The 20,472-nt window shown below is 44.1% G+C and overlaps 1 protein-coding gene across 1 annotated transcript in view; it reads right to left on the reverse strand.

The window, feature by feature from the left end:
- CLPTM1 (CLPTM1 regulator of GABA type A receptor forward trafficking) overlaps nt 1–20,472 on the reverse strand; it is a 667,471-nt gene that overhangs the window by 466,868 nt on the left and 180,131 nt on the right. Inside the window, 2 exon segments of the mRNA XM_030218474.1 lie at nt 2,097–2,190; nt 16,720–16,964. Coding sequence (XP_030074334.1) covers nt 2,097–2,190; nt 16,720–16,964 — 339 coding nt within the window.

A 20,472-nucleotide genomic window follows, 5' to 3' on the forward strand; every position in this document is an offset into this window, starting at 1 on the left:
CAGAGGGACTCCGGGAGGCGGGGGAAATGGGTAAGGCAGGGAAAGGGCGAACCTATATGCCTTTAAAGTGGGCACCATCAGCCACAACACCCCTGCTCAACTGGCAAAGCACAGGAGCCACCCCAAGCAGTCTGAAATCCAGGAGCTGATCAAGCTACGTCCACACCTGCTGGGAGATACTGAAGGCAGTTGGAGCTAGCCTTCCTAGAGGCACTATGGTCTTTCAGTGTTCTCTATCTCCACCTGCTGGTAGGCGGATATAACTCATCAGTTAATGGATTCATCTGCTGCTGATGACAAGGAATACTTTATTTTTAACTGAACTTGATTTAGGGGCTCTTTTACTAAAGGGCGGTAGGCCTACCGTGTGGTTAGCGTGCGGCAAAACAGCACTACCACTGGGCGCATGCAAGCGCCCTGTATTTCTGTTCTTGCCTTGCACTGTTTCCCACGCTAGAAAATAAAAATGATTTTGTAGTGCCGCAGCGAGAAGTAGGCATGCCCGGCAGTGATCGGGCAGCACAGGGCCATCACCACATGCTGCCCAATTACCAACAGCTTAGAGTGTGAGCACTTACCGCCAAGTAAATAGGTGGAGTAACAACTCCGGCAGTAATGGCTGCATGCTAATTGTGAAACACACAGCCATTAAGGATGCCAACTGAAAAAAAGTCTTTTTACAGCCATAGTAAAAAGTGACCTCAGCAACAAACAGTCCCAAGTGCCAACACTACTGCAGGCCACCTTTTTTACCATGGCTTTGTAAAAGGACCCCTTAGGCTATATCCATAATTAGTTTTTGAAAAAAAAAAACATTTTTATGGTTTGGAAATATGGGTTTGAGGTTTATTTATTAATTCATTCCAAACCATGAAATCTTAGTACCCTTTTAAATGCTAACCCTACAAATAGACAGCAATACTCGGACTCAATATCACTGCTGTCTAAAAAGCAGGCAGTGGTCACCACTCCCACGAATATTCAACACTACTTGCTATCCGGATAGCAATGTTGAACATACATAATATATTTAACTGGCACAGCCAGCATGTAAAAGAGAGCCGACAGTGGCACTTAAATATTGATCCATTTGATTCTACATTACGTTATAATAAAAGGAACAGTATATATTGTGTGTGGTGTATTTTCACTTTGAAATATAAGAAAAAGCGGCAAAGCAAGCTAAATACAATGGCTGAACAGTACCTAGTCACAACAAACCTGCTGGTATTGACTCAGTTGGTCTCTGGGGGATTTGTAACCTAGTAGGGATTAACCCAGTTACCTCATGGCCTTTACAATTATAGGTCAAGCTTCTGCTACCTTTTTATCTTGTTTCAACTCAAAATCTTTTGTGCTTATCCTATGTTTTTATTTATTTATATTTCCAGGTGCTTGATATACCGCATGGTGTCCGAACACAGCTACTGCGTGGTTTACAATACTAAAATCAGTTCTATTACTGTTTTAGCCTCCGCAGCACCTGATCCAGGAGGCCACTCAATGCATCCTTTCCATGAAGAGGTGCTTCCTGATGTTCGTCCTGAATTTGATCCCATATAAAAAATTAATCATTGCTGGACCAGTCAGCCTGATCTCAGCCTTGCCAAGGGTAATTTTATAACAGGACACCTATGTGAAGTCCAAAAAGGCACCTAGTGCCTTAATAAAATAGGCTCTCTGTACTTGTTCCTAAGGCACATAAATGGCCTTGCAGAACTTCACACCTGCTCCAAAAAAGATGAAAACGTCTGCATTTACTCTACACGTATATCCATGTATTTTTATAGAATACCTGTACATGTATATATCACTACTCTGCCTCCGCTCTGCCCAAATTATGCTCCAGGAACAGCTATGCATGGATCACATAAAATAGCAGACTCTTTCCATGTGCCTACTATTTACAGCTATCTGAACGTACACATTTTTATAAAAACTCTTTTCCATATATAAAATAGCCTTAACACATAGAAAAGCTTTATAAGATGTCCCCAACTACATCTACAATCAATTTTGCATCATTCTCAGGCAAATTTCACCTGCACAGCCACAAAAGCACAAGGAGATGGGAAAAAGAATAACCGGAAACTTACCATTTTTGAAAGCGAGAAACTCAAATATACTGTGGACAATAGAGACTGCAATGGTCAGAGCCAGCAGGTATGGATTGGTTTCCAAGAGAGCAACCTGGAAAGAGAGCAGATGTCAGAGTCACTACACTGCATTCCTCTGTGGATTTCTTAAGTCTGCCATTTAAAATCCCCTCTCTGTATGAAAAAGCGAAAATACCTACCTGTAGCAGGTATTCTCTGAGAACAGCAGGGCCTTACATTCTCACATGTGGGTAACACGACCCCACTGCCCAGTTTGGAGCTTATATCAAGCAGAATAGAGCTTTGTGGAGCAAGAGACTCGCTCCACTGTGCATGCACAAGTGCCTTCCCACCCACCGCGAGAGCATGGGGCTGCAAATCCAATACTATAGCACATAAAAAAAGAGGGAGACAACTCCAAGGGGATGTGGGAGGGTTTGTGAGAATACCTACTACAGGTAAGTATCTTCACTTACTCCAAGGACAAGCAGGCCTATTATTGTCACATGTGGGGGATCCCAAGCAACCAGGCTCACCAAAATAATAACCACTGGCAGAAACAGAATATAGATCAACCTGAAACTATATACAAAATGATGAGGTGCGCAGCCTGAAACAGAACAAAACGGGCCTAAGAGGGCGGAGTTGGATTCTAGACACCAAACAGATTCTGCAGTACTGTCTGTCCAAACCGACAGTGGCGCTCGGTATCCTGCTCAAGGCAGTAGTGATATGTGAATGTGTGGACCGATAACCACATTGCAGCCTTGTAATTTCTTCAATGGAGGCTGACCGCAGGTTGGCTATCGACACAGCCAACATTGTGAGCCTTGATATGACCCCCCTCCAGGGTCAGCTCAGCCTGGGCATAAGTAAAAGGAATGCAACCTGCCAGCCAATTAGATACTGAATTTCCCCGATGGTGATCCCCATCCCCAGAAACAAAAGTTGGATGGACTGTCTGTGGGGCCTAATCTACTTCCATGTAAAAGGCCAATGCTCGCTTGCAGTCCAAGGTGTGCAAGGCGCTCTCGCTAGGATGAGCATGAGGTAGGGGAAAGATGTTGGAAAGACAATCGACTGGTTCAGATGGATTCTGACACAACTATAGGCAGGAACATAGGATGTGTGCAAAGAACTACTCTGTTGTGATGAAACCTAGTATAAGATGCATCCACTACTAAGGCCTGAAGTTCACTGACCCTATGAACTAAAGTAATAGCCACCAAGAAAATGACCTTCCAGGTCAAGTACTTCAGATGAGAGGAATCCAGCAGATCGAAAGGAGCTTTAATCAGCTGGGTGAGAACGACATTTGAGGTCCCATGACACAGGTGGAGGTTTGGCAGGGAGCTTTGACTAAAGCAAACCTCTCATGAAGCGAACAACTAGAGGCTGTCCAGAGAAAGGCTTATACTCTAGACGTTGATAAGCACTAATCACACCAAGGTGAATCCTTACGGCGTTGTCTTAAGGCCAGACTCGGAAAGGTGTAGAAGGTATTCAAGCAGGGTCTGTGTAGGGCATGGAATATGATCTAGGGCCTTGCCTTCACACCAGACAGCAAACCTCCTCCATTTAAAAGAGTAACACCTCTTAGTGGAATCTTTCCTTGAAGCCAGCAAGACCCGGGAGACACTCTTGGGAAGAAGCAAGGAAGCAAATTCTAGGCCTTCAACATCCAGGCTGTGAGGGCCAGAGACTGGAGATTGGGATGCAAAAGAGATCTCTCGTTCTGCATGATGAGGGTCGGAAAGCATTCCGATCTGCACAGTTCTTCGGAGAATAAGTTGCGTGAAGGAGCACACCATTCTGGACAGCCCAATGCCACATCTGAAAGGCCTCCTAACAGAGAGGACATGATCCAGTGCCCCCCTAATTGTTGGTGTAATATATCGCAACTTGATTGTCTTTTTGAATGAGACACAATTTGGCAAGACAGCCAGTCTCCGAAAGCCTTTAGTGTGTTCCAAATAGGCCGAAGCTCCAGGAGATTGTTCTGGAGAGATCTGTTTCCTCGGAGGACCAAGCACCTTGAGTGTGAAATCCATCTACATGCACTCCCCACCCCAGGTGAGAAGCATCATTCATCAGCACTTTTTGCGGCTGAGAAATTTGGAATGGAAGTCCCAGAGTCAAATTGGATTAAATGGTCTACTACAACAGGGAGCGAGCAAGCTCCAGGGACACTCAGGTGACATCATCCAGATCCCCCATGGCTTGGTACCACTGAAAAGATAGGGTCTACTGGACAGCTCTCATGTGCATCATGGGCATCACAGACAATGGACACCATGTGGTCCAATAACCTCAACATCTGCTGAGCAATGACCTGCTGAGAGGTTCGAACCCGAGAAGCCAGAGCAGCTAGAGCATCCTCTCTCAGACTCGGGAGGAAGGCTCAAACCTTCTGCATATCGAGCAGGGCTCCAATGAATTCCAGTTGCTGGATAGGGTGCAGATGGGGCATGGGGTAGACTAAAGCAAATCCTAGTAGCTCAAGCACCTGAATAGTCCTCCGCATGAGCACCCAAGCACCGTCCTTCAAAGTGCTCTTCACCAGTCAATCGTCCAGATACGGGAAGACATGGACTTCCAGTCTACGTAGCGATGCTGTGACTACCACTAGACATTTGGTAAAATCCTGGGAGTTAACGCAAGGCCAAAAGGCAACATGAAATACTTGGAGTGCTGTTTTCCTAGCCGAAATCGGAGATACTTCCTGTGAGCTAGAAGTATCTGAATGTGTGTGTAAGCATCCTTGAAGTCCAGAGAGCACAGCCAATCGTTTTCCTGAATCACGGGGAGAAGGGTGCCCAGGGAAAATATGCTGAACCTTCCTTTCACAAGGAATTTGTTCAGGGCCCATAGATCTAGGATGGGACGCACACAATCCCTCCCGTCTTCTTTTAAACAAGGTCGTGAATTAAGGGGACCCGAGCCCCCCCAAGAAGGCTTAAATGACCTTAATCTGACTCCATCTCTGAATAGCCCTAGAACTGGGGCAATCAGGGGGTTGTGAAGTTCTAAGAGGAGTTGCCACTGAAAGAGACGTTAGATCTAAGAGACCCGCATTAGTCCGCCTCTCAGCACTGGCAAGGAACAGATACCAGCCTTATGACAAACTGGATTTAGGTTACAAGTTATATAATGCAGCGAGTGATAGCCTGATACAGCAGAAGCATTTATACTTACAGCCTTTCATCATTAAGTTAAGCCCACAAATCATCATTTCGAATAAGGATTTTATTTGTACATCAGACTTTAATCAGGTACATTCAGCAGACAGATTCTGGGTACAACCGACAGAGCTTCGCCGTCTGACAGAAGCTTTGGAGAAGACTCTCAAACTAAGCCAAAATCCCCCATCTTTTATACTCTATCCTCTCCATAGAAGTGAATGGTGAGAAACCTTGCTCCTAATCTTTCTCACTTTCTGAGATCATACTTTCCCATGCGATCTGCTATCTGATGTGCCCACCTCCTTCCGTTCTCAGCTACTGCTAATTATCAACATGTTTTGGGAAGCGTTGAGATACCAGTTTCACATCTTCCGGCTGCAATACTTTTCATACCTTTCTCATGAACTCTGTATTACCTCTGTATCATTGTATACCAAAACTAATAAGCTCCATTTTATTCATCTGATCTTTCATTACAGGTGCTATATTTGAATTAAAAATTGTACCAATTTGTGGCAGGACTCATTGTTCAGACCTGCTTTTGCAGATTCTCAAATATTAAATCATTTCAGTACTTTTAGCAGTTTAGGCTGTTTAAGGTATGTAAATTGACCCCCACTATTCCAGTGGATGGATCCCAAGCGGGGACACATATTAACTTACAGGAAATGCAAGTCCTTGCTCAGCCAGTCATAGATTTTTAAACCTAGCTGGTATTTTTACAGCCTGAGTCCTAAAATCTGGCCTTCCACCCTTCCGGTGGGCATCCAGTGAGGGCCTCTTGCTGTAGTATAATTATACACAGGAAGTACCTGGAATAGAATCCCCGCCCTTCCTCTGCTGGTGGAAGGGGCTCGACCGCAAGGGCTGAGAGCTCCTCTGCAAGTACTTGCTTGTGCTGGGAGTTGAAGCGATGCACTCCTGGTGGGCAATTTTGTGTCTTTGTCGCCAATGCAGGGTGTAATCGAGATGAACTATTTAGAACTCACTGGTACTCACTGGTAGGAGGTTACAAGGGGCCAGCCTTTCTTGGAAAAGCTTCAGCCCCCCCCCCCCCCCCCCGCGTGCCAAGTCATCCGGAATGGTCACTGCTGGAGCCAGTCAGAAGCTCACCCCTTGCTTCAACTGGGGAGCTACTGGGGCCTTAGGCGCATGCTGTTGACGTAAATGAGCACACTGGGGTTCAGCCTGTTGAGGCAGGCAAGAGGCGGCAGTGAACTACCTCCTCCACCCCCTCGGCAGGAGAGAGAATGGATGGTATTAGTATGTCTCTTGATTTGGTAAGTGACCTCCTCCGCTTTTTCTCCAAAAGGTTATCCCTCCGGCAAGGGGCATCTGCCAACCTCTGCTGAACCGCCGGTTCTAAGTCACTGACATGCAGCCATGAGAGTCTGTGCATAGCTACACTTTGGGCAGAGATCCAGGAAGCCACACTAAAAGTGTCATAGGCACACCTGGTCAACAACTTATGACACGCCTTCTGCTGCTTGGCCAACTAGCGAGCAATTCGACTGTTCTGGAGGGGAGCTTCTGCCAAATCTAGCAGCTTGCACACAGAATCCTGCACGTACACACTCATGAAGAGCTGGCAAGATTGAATACGGGAGACGAGCAAAGTACAAGATTCTTCCTTCCTTGCCCAGGTGCGCCAAAGCATGATCTCTAGAACTCTTGGCCCATTTGAAGGCGAATGCACCACCAGGAAATGATGAGGCACGTAAGGCTTATCAAACCCAGGAAAACTAAATCCGGTATATGGTGTCAATTTTGAGGGGGGGGGGGGGGGGGAAGTATCAGGACAGACAGAGGGGACTCCCAATTCTGCATGAGAACATCATTTAAGATCTCGTGAAGCAGGACCCATCACAGCCTCTCCAGGAGGAGACTTGAAGTCCAGGACCTCAAGCATCTTGGCCCTGGGCTCATCCTCCACATCCAAAGGAATGGCAGCTGCCATTCCCTTAATAAAAAAGGGAAAGGAAAAGGCTCTCTGGAGGAGACCTTTCCTGTGAAGGGGAGGGGTCAGATGGTATCCCATAAGACTACTCCTCCAAGAAGTATCTCGGGTCATCATCTGACTCCATGAGCGCCCCTCATCGATATCAGACAAACCTCTTCTGCAGAAGGCTGAGACCAGCATGCCTCAATCTAGAGGAGACATGTCACCTGAAGGGGGCGTCAAGGAGTCGGCTCCCCCAACACAGACTCCAGCGAAGCCTCCTCCACTGACATCAGGGAATGCCAGCTTGGGCAAGCAGTGGATGCCAGGGCCGCAAGCGACAAGGGCATCTGAGGCCTCACTACAGGCTGAGGGGCCCAAGCGGGGATGCAACTAGACGCATGGCAAAAACAAACCACCCTAGATGCCCATGCACTCTGTTGGATAAAGCCAGTCGGTAGTTCAGGTAACAAGACACAAATGCGTTCAACGAGGGCCAACCCAGGAAAGGCTGGGGTGTCAGCTCAGAGATGGTCTGCAGAACCTCTGGGTCAAGGACAGGAGGATGGTCCTGATGTACGGAGACTATCGCACAGGCACCTCTTGTAAGGGGGGGAGGGTGCGATCCTCCCGACCAAAGTTCCTCGGGTGCTCGTAGTTCTAAGTAAAAAAGGATCAAGACTTGCAAGCCCTGATGTTTGAAGAAAACTTGGATATTGTTGCTATTACAGAGACATGGTTCAATGATTCCCATGAATGGGATGTGACCGTACCGGGCTATAATCTTTTTAGGAAGGATAGAGAAGGCCAACAAAGAGGTGGTGGAGTGGCTCTGTATGTCAGAGACTATCAGAGCGGCTGAAATGTGGGGAGCCTGGAAAAAGGAAGAAGCTTTATGGATCGTCCTGGAAAAGAGAAGATGGAACCTGTATCCACACAGGGGTTATCTACAGACCTCCTGTGCAAACGGAGAAGTTAGACAAGGATCTGCAAGCCCCTTTTTTTCGTTATGCTGATGTGTTCAAGGTTGCCGTTAGAATGTGACCTTATGAATGAAAAAAAACATCTAAATACATGAGGAGTGATCTATTTTGTCTATTTTTTCAATTTTGAGGCATAAGATTTTGTAGCACGTGTTATGTGGAGTTTTTTGCCCAATGATAGAATCGTAGCGTGTTACAAAACAAAGTGAGATAATTCATAACCACGCACTAAACCCTAGGCAGTATACCTGCAGTTTCTGAGGGCATTTTCTCCACTTCACCAACTAAGCACTATCCACCTTCTCGCTAGAGTTTTCTGCCAGATGGGATACATCCCAGGATAGTGAGGGAGATCAGGAAGGTCCTGGTGGGACCTCTTAAAGATTTATTTAATAGATCTTTAGAGACGGGAGAGGTTCCGCGGGATTGGAGACGAACAGATGTGGTCCCTCTTCACAAAAGTGGAGACAGGGAAGAAGTGGGAAACTACAGACCGGTAAGTCTCACGTCGGTGGTAGGAAAAATAATGGAGTCGCTGCTGAAAGAAAGGATAGTTAACTTTCTAGAAGCCCGCAGTTACAGGACCTGAGACAACATGGCTTTACTAAAGAAAAATCCTGCCAAACGAATCTTATTGACTTCTTTGACCTGGGTGACCAAAGAACTGGATGAAGGACATGCGCTAGATGTAATCTACTTGACTTCAGCAAAGCCTTTGATAATGAATAAGCTGAAAGGGTTGAACAGGCCCGAAAGTGGTGAACTGGATAAGAAACTGGTTGACCGACAGGTGGCAGAGGGTGGTGGTAATGGAATCTGCTCGGAGGAAAGGAAGGTGAGCAGTGGAGTTCCTCAGGGGGTCTGTGCTGGGGCTATTCTGTTTAATATACGTGGAGATATTACTGAAGGGTTGGAAGGAAAGATGTGCCTTTTTGCAGATGATACGAAAATAGCCAATAGAGTGGATACCCTGGAGGGAATAGAAGCGATGAGAAGGGATCTCCGAACCGTAGAAGAATGGTCGAAGGTCTGTCAGTTAAAATTTAATAACAACAAACAGTACTCCTGTTCTATATAAATTACAAAATCTTTATTAGGAAAACAAACCAGTGCATTAAAAGAATTGCCAAATAGTATCCCTGCAACTCACTCACACTGCCATCCACACCAGATTTATATCCTGATCACATATGTAAATTCCAAAAACATTGAACATAAACCCTAAATTGCAGTTTCTTCAGGTCTCTGTGTATCACCAGAGCACGATCTCAATAAAGGATCATTCAGTGAGCCCTAAAAAAAACACAAGGGCACACAAAACCCAGGACAGGAACACCCTCCTGCATTATTCTAGTCATCATCTTGTAGCATTGAGAAAGGGTGTTCCTGTGGGTCAGTTCCTGAGGTTGCGTCAACTTTCTTTTTTTTAACCATTTATTTTAGGATTTTATCATACAATAGCAAAACAGATAGATGCAGTAAACATTATATCTTTAACATCTTACAGTATCCAAGAGAATGAAGTATGCATCATAGCATTCCCCCATTACCCTTATCAAGATCCTAAACCCTCCCTCCCTCCTGTTATCCTCCCCCCCCCTCACATACATCAATAGACTAGAAGCCAGGAGAGAGTTAAGACACTATTGGGATGATCGTTCATTTTCATAAATGTCCCACACTTTATATCTGCTTGTATACTATTACTTTGTTTTATTATCATCATGTTGACCAAGATCCTGCAATACTAAATGTTTATTTACTAACATTCTTCCACTACTCATGATGTATTGTAAGCCACTTTGAGCCTGCAAAGAGGTGGGGATAAGGTGGGGTACAAATGCAACAAATAAAGTTTATTTACTTTATTTGTTGCATTTGTACCCCACCTTATCCCACCTCTGAGCCAGTACTGAGCCAGTTTTGCCTGTTCGGATTGCTGTCAGTTTTGACATCAGTCGCACATGTCCAGTCTCAGCAACACTTTTCTGTAGGCCTGGAATTGTTGGCCTTTTCCACCCGAGGAACTTGTGTCGGGAGGATCGCACCCTCCCCCCTTACAAGACGTGCTGGTGCGATGGTCTCCGTACATCAGGACCATCCTCCTGTCTTGACCCCAGAGGTTCTGCAGACCATCTCTGAGCTGACACCCCAGCCTTTCCTGGTGTTGGCCCTCATTGAACGCATTTGTGTCTTGTGGCCCACTATGGTCAACTTGCTGGCCACAAAATAGCTGAGTAGCAAATCGGTGTATGGCTGGCTTGATTCCTGCGGCTTAAAGTGTAGTAGACAGCTGTCCATCTTTACTGGGAGTTGCAGCAGCCGCTATTTTATTCAAAAATGTCACAATTTCTGCCCAGAACTGTGTGCCATATCGCAATCCCACCAAATGTGAGCCATGTCCCCCTGGGCTCCACAGTTTCTCCAGAAGAGCCCCGATCCCATACGCGGCATACATTTGTACCAGGTGACTAGGTGTGTAGTACCAGCTAAAAAGGATTTTCGCCCTTCTCCATTAGGGCACTCACTGTGGAAACCTCGTAGCAAGACCTAAACGCTCTGGCACCACTGATCCGATTCATAGGTCACCCTCATTGCCGCTTCCATTTTGGCTGTGTAGTGTACCACTGGTGAGTCGTGGAACAAAAGTGCCCTTACATAGCCTAGAAATTCCTCCCTCGACCTCCTCCCCCATCATTCCTTGTTCTAGTCGAGTTTCAGTTAAACTAAGCTCTTCCTCTGCTTTATGCTTAATAACAATCTTTCACTTGGAGGTATTGGTACGCCCTGCAGGGGGGAGAGCCCATGCACTGACATAACTCTGTGTACGAAACCACCTGCCCTGGTTCATGCATTTGGCCCAGTTCACATAGTTCCCATTTTTTTCCCACTCTATGTATGACTCGTCCAATAGGCCTGGGCCCAAGTCGGGCGCAAACCTAAGATACATACGAGTATAATATGTGGGCCCGGGAAGAACTTTTCTCTTATTTTGCTCCAGACCTCCAGAAGCCAGCGCAAAAGGGGCGGACTGGTCTTTATTAGTTCTCCTAATTTCTGTTTTGGGACCCACGGTGCCGCCTTCAATGGGACCGACCCCCCACCATCCTCGCTCCAGTTCGCCCCCAAGCTTGCCCTCCACCTGCAACCACACTGACAAAATCCTCAGATGTGTAGCCTGGTGGTAAGCCTGCAAGCATGGGACTCCCATCCCCCCCCCCTCTCCCTCCTAGGTTGATACATTACTTCCCTCCTTACCCGAGGAAGGTCTTTTTCTCCAAATGAACGCAAACACTTTCCTCTGCAAGCCCCCACACAAACCCCTCTGGTAGTGCTATGGGTAAAGCCATAAAAAGGTAGAGAAGTTTGGGGAGGAGTACCATTTTCACTGCGCTTATTCGCCCCATCTAAGATAAAGTAAGTCCTTCCCATCTCGCCAACTCGCTAAACAGTTCTTGTGTTTTATCTGGAAAGTTAGTTATGAAAAGCTTCATCCAACCTGCGTGGGATATTTATCCCAAATATTTAATACTCTTCTTGGCCCACCGGTAGGGGAACTGTGCCTACAACTGCTGTAGCTGTCCTTCAGGAATGTTTACATCCAGGGCCTCAGATTTATTAAAGTTTATTTTAAACCCAGACACTGCCCCATAAGTCTGGATTACCTCTCCTAATTTCGGGAAAGCCACTAGAGGGTGTTTCAATATGAGTAGGATATCGTCCGCAAATAATAGAATTTTCGTTTCTAGCCCCTCCACTTAAGCCCCCTAATCTCTGGGTGATCTCTTATTGTATAGCCAGAGGCTCCATCACTAGGGCAAAGAGCAGAGGGGACAAGGCGCACCCTGCCGTGTGCCTCTGTGAAGTCTAAATGTTTGAGTTGCCCGTTCACACCCGTACTGAGGCTTGTGGTTCTTTATAGATCAACCTAAGCCAGTTACCAATTGCCCCTCAATTCCCATTCATTCCGTGACTGCAAAGAGGAAAGACCAATTCACCCGGTCGAAAGCTTTCTCAGCATCTAGTGACAGTATACATAGTGGGGTCTCACTAAGCCGTGTGTTTTGTACCATGAAGAGGGCCCTTCTAATATTATCAAACGTCTGTCTGTTCTGTATGAAACCAGCTTGGTCTTCATGTATTAATTGTGGCAAACACTTTTGTAGCCGTGTCGCCAGGATCTTGTAAAGATCTTATAATCTACTCCCAGTAGGGATATGGGTCTGTATGAGCTACATTGTAGTGGGTCTTTCCCTGGTTTCGGTATTATCACAATAGTAGCTAGATTCCACGTCTTGTGGGTAACTCGCGTTGGTCTCTAAGGAGTTAAAGACCTTCAGTAATAAAGGGGCCACTAGCTTGCCAAACAGTTTATAGAACATATTTGTATACCCATCGGGTCCTGGTGCTTTGCCTGGGGTTAGCTCTTTATGGAATGTTCTACTTCCTCCAGAGCTATAGGCTCCGAGTGCCTTTCGTGCATCCCTAGGTAACTGGGGAAGGTCCACCTCATCTAAGTATTGTGCCATGTGCTCCCAGTTTTGTATGGCTTCCTGAGAATACAGTACCTCATAGTACTTCTGGAAGGCCACCCTTATGTATTGTTCTTCTGACCTCACTTGCCCCGTGTCATCCCTTAAGCTTCCCACCCATTGCGAGTAGCTTGTTGTTTCAGCTTGTATGCCAACAACCGGCTAGCTTTATTCCCGAATTCGAAATGGCAATCCCACCTTTTGCAGTTGTTCGGAAATATCTGCCAATTCTAGCTCCCAGATCTGATCTCTGAGTCCCCGTATTTCGGGCCTCTCTCTCGCGGATTCCTGAGTGTCCTCCTCAAATTGCATACAGTAGACAGGCTAACCTGGGTGAATTGTTGAAACATCCTTTTTCAGATAGGAGTGCTGGTCAGCATTCCCCTTGTGGGAAATGCGTTTATTGTAAGCACTCTATTCCCACAAATTGGGTCACTATCCCACATACCACAAAAAGATTTTATTTGCACACCACCACCACTTGTAATAGTGAGCGGGTGGTATACTGTATTATATGCCCTTGCCCTTTATACTACACCGGGCATACTAAACGGTGTTTAAAGCGGAGGCTTGCAGAGCATGTTAGTAATCTTAGAATTTGTAAAAAATATGCTCCTCTAGTAGCTCACTGGCCTTCATGTAAACACACTTTAGAGGATTTGAAATGTGTTGTGCTAGTACAGCTGCCTACCCCTGAGGGGGGAGGTGGGGACATCTCTGCTATGTTGCTGGCTATTGAGCAGCGTATATTTTTCAGTGGGATACTGTGACCCCTAGAGGGCTTAATCTGGAAACTGAATGGACTTGAGACTCTGTCTCTTAGGGCATTTGCTCTTCACTGTTTGGTATTTAGCCTGCTGTTCTGTGCTGCAATTTATGAGCTGGAAGCGTGGAGGTGGGGCTGGGATTCCCTGCCTGGACGTTAGTCCCGTTGGTGAGTAGCTGCTACAATGTATATCTATATGGACTGTATTCATTGAAAAGTGATTGTTAGATTGTTAGTTGCCTATGTTATTGTGTGATTTTTTCGGTTTGTTGATATGTTATAGGTGATAAGGGGTGGTTCCCCCTGAGGAAGAGCTACAAAATGCAGTCTCACATTGGGGAACTTTGGAGTATACCAACTATGTGGGTTTAATTTACTTATCCCTGGAAGCCTCCCACTTACCTGAAGCATTCTTTGGCTGCCTTTAATTTAAAGATTTGACTATGTGCAGGAGGATCACAGAAGATTTGTGTGACTTTGCAATTCCCAGTGTTTCTCTGTGGTTTTTTTTATCTCAGGGATAAGACAGTGGCTTTATATTACAGTGGAGTTTTTTTCTTTCTTCACTTGAGAACTTGTTGGATACAAAGATCAGCAATGTTCAATATCTGCTACAATTAATAAGAACTGGGTTTTGTGTGCCCTTGTGTTTTTTTAGGGCTAACTGAATGATCTTTATTGAGATTGTGCTCTGATGATACACAGAGACTGAAGAAACGCAATTTAGGGTTTATGTTCAATGTTCTTTGTGGGATTTACATATGTGATCAGGGTATAAGTCTGGTGTGGATGGCAGTGTGAGTGAGTTGCAGGGATACTATTTGGTAATTCTTTAATGCACTGGTTTGTTTTCACTAATAAAGATTTTGTAATTTATATAGAACAGGAGTACTGTTTGTTGTTAATGTTTTAGGTACCTCCTATTATATATACTTAATCCTAATAGGGGAGATATATATATATATATATATATATATATATATATATATAATATATAGTCCCTATTAGGATTAAGAGTTCAAATTTAATGCCAAGAAGTATACAGTGATGCACTTGGAATGCAGAAATCCAAAAGGAGAGATACCAAATAGGAGGGGAGAGATTAGTAAGCTCGAGGGGAGAGAGACCTTGGGGTGCTGGTGTCTGATGATCTAAAGATGAAGAAACCAATGCGACAAGGCGATAGCCGTGGCCAGAAGGATGCTAGGCTGCATAGAGAGAGGCATAACCAGCAGAAGAAAGGAGGTGTTTGATGCCCCTCTACAAGTCGTTGGTGAGGCCCCACTTGGAGTATTGTGTTCAGCTTTGGAGGCCATATCTTGCTAAAGATGTAAAAAGACTGGAAGCGGTGGCAAAGAAAAACTACAAAAATGGTATGGGATTTGCATTGAAAAACCGTACGAGGAGAGACTTGTTGACCTGAACATGTATACCTTAGAGTGTATAGAGCTGTTTGGTTTTTCAAATCAGTCAGCTTTATATAACATTCCTTTTTCCTTATTTAGTAGGGCAATTAGTTAGCTTGTGTCTTGGTTTTCTCACAAACTATAGACAGGCTTGCTTAACCCTGGTATGGGCTATAACTTTAACAGTGTCTGTTTGTGTCAAACAGGCTTTTACAGGGACATTTTCAGTGAAGGACCAAAGAGTGATAGGTATTCATTACAAAGGGCAAATGATGAATATTTGAAGAAAAATACCAAAGAAACAGAATTATGTGAAGGTGAACTTAGAGGTCAGAGTTGAAGAATACCAGATAAGTAACAGAAAATATAAGGCATTAAGTGATTGGACACAATTAAGCTTCAGTAGTCTGACAGCTTCCGAAGGGAAAACACAGAGAAAGAGAGAGAGATTGATTTTATTTTCCATACTGAATTTGGACTGATATAGATAAGAATTCAATTTTCTGTATACTGGGAGTAAAAGAATTTTTATTGTAACCATTTATTTACTCTAATAAAGTTTAGCATTATTATAAAAGAGAAAGAACTGAACTCTTCAAGTTTTTCCCTTTGTTAGAAAGGCTTGCTTTTTCTAGTCTCTTCTGTTCAGCTCCCTTTAGAGGCAAGAAGGGAGTGCCCTATAACAAGAGGAAAGGAGAAACTGGGATGACGTGATAAAGACGTTCAAATATTGAAAGGTATTAATCCGCAAACAAACCTTTTTCGGAGAAGGGAAGCGGTAGAACTAGAGGACATGGAATTGAGGTTGAAGAGGGGCAGACTCAGGACTAGAAGTATTTTTCATGGAAAGGGTGGTGGATATGTGGAATAGCCCTCCTCATGGAGGTGGTGGAGATGAAAACAGTAATGGAACTCAAACACGCGTGGGATAAACACAAAGGAATCCTGTTTAGAAGGAATGGTTCCATGGAATCTTAACGGAGATTGGGTGGCGACGCCGTTAATTGGGAAACAAAATGGGAGCTGGGCAGACTTCAACAGGCCTATGTCCTGATTGTGGGCTGAAAATATAGGGATGGGCTGGAGTGTAAATTTTAAAGGGCTTTGACGATAGCTCCAGAACTTAGTAAAAGAACAGTGCTGGGTAGACTTCTACGGTCTGTGCTCTGAGAAAGGCAAGGACAAATCAAACTCCGGTATACATATAAAGGATCACATTCCATGAAAATGAGTTTATCTTGTTGGGCAGACTGGATGGAACGTACAGGTCTTTATCTGTCGTCATTTAATATGTTACTATGTTACTAAGTCCCAGGCCCAAAAGCAGCCTAGAGACATGGAAAAAAGAAAGGAAACGTAAGTGGGGAAAAATAACTATAAAAATAAGGGACGGGAAAAGGAAGAACACAATATAGGAACAAGAAAAAACACAGCAAAGAATGCAGATGAAAAGCACTCAAGCTCTTTCCGAACCAGGATAGTGAGAAACAGAAAAAAATGGTGTCCACTCAACATAGTAAAGAACTTGCGGTCCCCTGCTCTCTCAGCAGGCGGGAAGGATCTCATGCACTCATGCTTTGTGGAACGAGTCTCTTGATCCACAAAGCATGAGTGCGTTACCCACATGTGAGAATAGTAGGCCTGCTTGTCCTCAGAAAATATATGTGTTCAAATCTCTGTTCAGTGAAGTATAGGTTTAAGTACTGGATGTGAGAGTCAACAGGAAGCAAGTCAATGAGATTAAAATCTGATCCATCAAGGAGGAAGGAAACAGACATACATATCTGGAAAGAGATGGATACCGATACTACTTACCTTCACAGAGTCCTGCTCCTCATCTGACTGCTCATAGAGGTCCTCCCCCAGGAAATTCCAGGGGGACTTACTGCTCTGAGCAGCATATAGTTGCCAGCGCCAGAGTGAGAGCGGGCAGAAGGAGATGCGGAAGGGCAGCTTCTCCAATGTTTCATTGATAGGAAAATAATCTTTCTGCAGGTTCCAGTAATCATTGAAGTACACAATGGGAAAATAGTCTCCACTCATAGCATCAAACTTCACATCTGCAATGGGACAGGAAAGGCAAGTCAGAGAAAGCAAATATACTTACCTGTAGCAGGTATTCTCCAAGGACAGCAGGCTGATCATTCTCACAAGTGGGCAGACGATCCGCATCACCTGGGATTCGGCAAGCTAGCCAGCATAGAAAAACTTCAAGAGCCTTCTGGGGTGCAAGATGCATCTCACCGCGCACGGCGCAGAGCGCCTTCCCGTCCATAGCACATCCGCTTAACTTCAGTTTAATACAATAGCATAAAAATAAAACAAATTACGAAGAAACAACTCCAAGGGGATGAGGACGGGATTGGGAATCTGCTGTCTTCAGAGAATACCTGCTACAGATAAGTATCTTCGCTTTCTCAGAGGACAAGCAGGCTTCCAATTCTCACAAGTGGGGAATCCATAGCTTGCAGGCTCAATCAAAACAACAAACAATGGTGTAATGGAAGATGTAAAGGATTGCTTTTCAACCCTTTGTCCGATAATACACTCTGAAATCTTCTGTCTTTGACCGAAAGTAACTTTCCTTGTAAATACAAAAATAAGTTGGAATACAGAAAATGACACAGCTCTAATTAATTTGGTATGTGAAGAGGAGGATGGCGCTTGTTTTCGAAGTTCAGACTGGCCACCTGGACTTGGAAACATGTGACCATATTCCCACAGTATGGCTTGTTTACCTATTCTCAAGCATTCTATAATTTTCCTTAGCTCTGAACATGAGTTCTAAGCCTTATAAAAAGGGGGGCTTGTTGCAGCAGAGTTTTGAGGCTCATCTGTGGGTGGACGCACCACGCAGAAAAGACTTGTTCCTTGTCATAAGGAGACTTCGGGCTTTCGCTGCAACGGGCCTCCCAGCTGATGAGATAAGGGCCTGAAATTCCTGACCAGTGATGTTGTATGTATAGTGTATTATTGCTTCTTTTCTTAGTCTAAGAACTCTTAGCATTGCTTAGATGTAGAGACCAATGATGTAATGATTATTTAAAGATAGGTATTGTTTCTTTTTAGTTATGCCTAGTGATAACAGCACTGGTCTTGCAATCCAGAGGTGGCCGGTTTCAATCCCACTGTTGCTCCTTGTGATCTTGGGCAGTCACTTAACACTCCATTGCCTCAGGTAGAAACTTATATTGTGAGCCCTCCTGGGACAGAGAACTATCCAGTGTACCTGAATGTAACTCACCTTGAGCTACTACTGAAAAAGGTGTGAGCAAAATCTAAATAAATAAATAAATAAATAAAATAAATAAATAAATAAAGCTAATCATTGTGTGTATATAGCTTAATCATTGTAGATTTTAGCACCTCTAATAAAGGTCTCATTTACCTAATACGAATCCAAAAGAATCTACGGTAATTACTGCGTAGTCTGTGTCAGTGAAGCAGGCTGTAAATCCATAGCTGTACATTTTTGGCGACGAGGATGGGATTCGTACAAAGAATGACACCTTTTTAAGAGGAATGTAGAGGAGAGTTGAATTCCAAGGCTGGAATGAGGTACTATATGTTATTATAGCCACTGAGTGGTCATAATGAGAGGAATAGGATTCTGGTTAAAAAGGAATCATTGCCTTTTGCTGTAAGTTTGCTGCAGGCAAAATGTTAAAACAGAAAGGGAGAAGGAACGGTATCACATACTGTCGTGTTGGGTAGTCTGGATAGACCATACAGGTCTTTATCTGCCGTCATTTACTATGTTACTATGTAACAGTATTGCTTATCTGAAAACCCGTTAGAGCCGGGATAAACAGCATAGGAAAAGTACAGAATTGGAATGATAAGTGTGTGATTTACAGTTTGTTTGTTTTTTTGTTACATTTGTACCCTGCGCTTTCCCACTCATGGCAGGCTCAATGTGGCTTACATGGGGCAATGGAGGGTTAAGTGACTTGCCCAGAGTCACAAGGAGCTGCCTGTGCCTGAAGTGGGAATCGAACGCAATTCCTCAGTTCCCCAGGACCAAAGTCCACCACCCTAACCACTAGGCCACTCCTCCACTCCAGTTAAAATGAGATGCTTGCCGGAATACTTTACTAAATGATAACTGAGCGTGCCACTGTAAGAGTGGCGCAGTTGGAATGATGTGTGATTTATGCAGTTAAAACGATAACTGAGCATTCCGTTGTAAGAGTGACGCAGTATAAATATAAGAAACGAAGGAAAGAAAATTAACAAAAAGAAAGTACATTTATATCATGATTTAAAATTATGTTTAGACTCATTTGGAGTCATTAATTGCACATTTAAAGGACAAGGGATGGGAGAAAAATCTTAATAAGATACAAGGACCGTTTCAGGCAGTGAAACTTTTAGGCATTGGAATTTGTTAATTACTCAGCTTTTGCAAGCACTGCATATCAGGGAAAAAAATATCACCTTGAGTGAAGGGAAAAGAGCAAACAGGTTTTTTTTTTTTTAAACATGCTTTTGAGCAGACAACAGAGATTGTTTCAGATCTGTGGCCAGTGCAACTAGAAGTAGAATTAAGTGTCTCAGTGAATGAAAATTATGCTAATTAAAGCAAAAATAAAGGAATCTGGAAACACTGGGGTTTTAGAGCCGTAGGTTTTTTAGAAGTAGAAAAGAAAAAATACTCCTTTTGAGAAACAGCTATTAGCATATTATTGGGCTCTGGTGGATACCAAGCAGTTAACTATAGGACATGTTGCTGTCCTGAGACCTGAAATACCAATAATGCAATGGATACATAGCTTCCCAAAAACTCATCGGATAGGGCATGCACAAGAAGCTAATATAATTAAATGGAAATCAGGGATTGGGGGAATTCCCTTGCTGCATGAAAAAGTGACAGTCCTTCCAAAAACAGGACAAACTGGGCTAGAACCCCTGGAATGGGTGGAGAGCCCAGTCAGGTGGGGAAAAGCCTATGATCAATTAACTAATGAGGAGCAGCAACATACGTGGTTTACAGATGGTTCTGTTAAGTATGTTGGAGGAAAGAGAATGTGAAAAGCGGTGGCCTGTAATCCAAAAATAGAACGTTCATTAGAATGTAGTGGAGAAGGAGGAAGTAGTCAATATGCAGTGTTATATCCTGTCTATATGGCTTTGAAAACTGAGAATTTAGGGCAATGTCATACATATATACTGATTTATGGTCTGTGGCAAATAGATTAGCCATGTGGCTATGTACTTGGTATAAAAACAACTGGAAAATTAATATCAAGGATTTGTGGGGCAGAGAATTGTGGCAAGATTTTGTGTAAAATACTGATGCTATTGTTCTAGGGTGATACTCTAGAACGTCTCTACAGCGCAGTGGCTGATGAATAAAATAAAATCACACCCTTTGAGGTGGAAAACTGTGGAAGAGTCAGATAATTGCTCAGGTTTGGCGAAGTGGGCACACCAAAAATGTGAACATCTGGGAAGAAAGGCCACTTACAAGTGGGCAATAGATCGTGGTATTAGTTTAATTATGGATGTTATTAAAACTGTTGCTGAATGTCTGGTCTGTTAATACCAGACTAGGCGATCTGTTCCCCA

This window comes from Microcaecilia unicolor, chromosome 11, assembly GCF_901765095.1.
Source record: "Microcaecilia unicolor chromosome 11, aMicUni1.1, whole genome shotgun sequence".
Taxonomy (NCBI): Eukaryota; Metazoa; Chordata; class Amphibia; order Gymnophiona; family Siphonopidae; genus Microcaecilia; species Microcaecilia unicolor.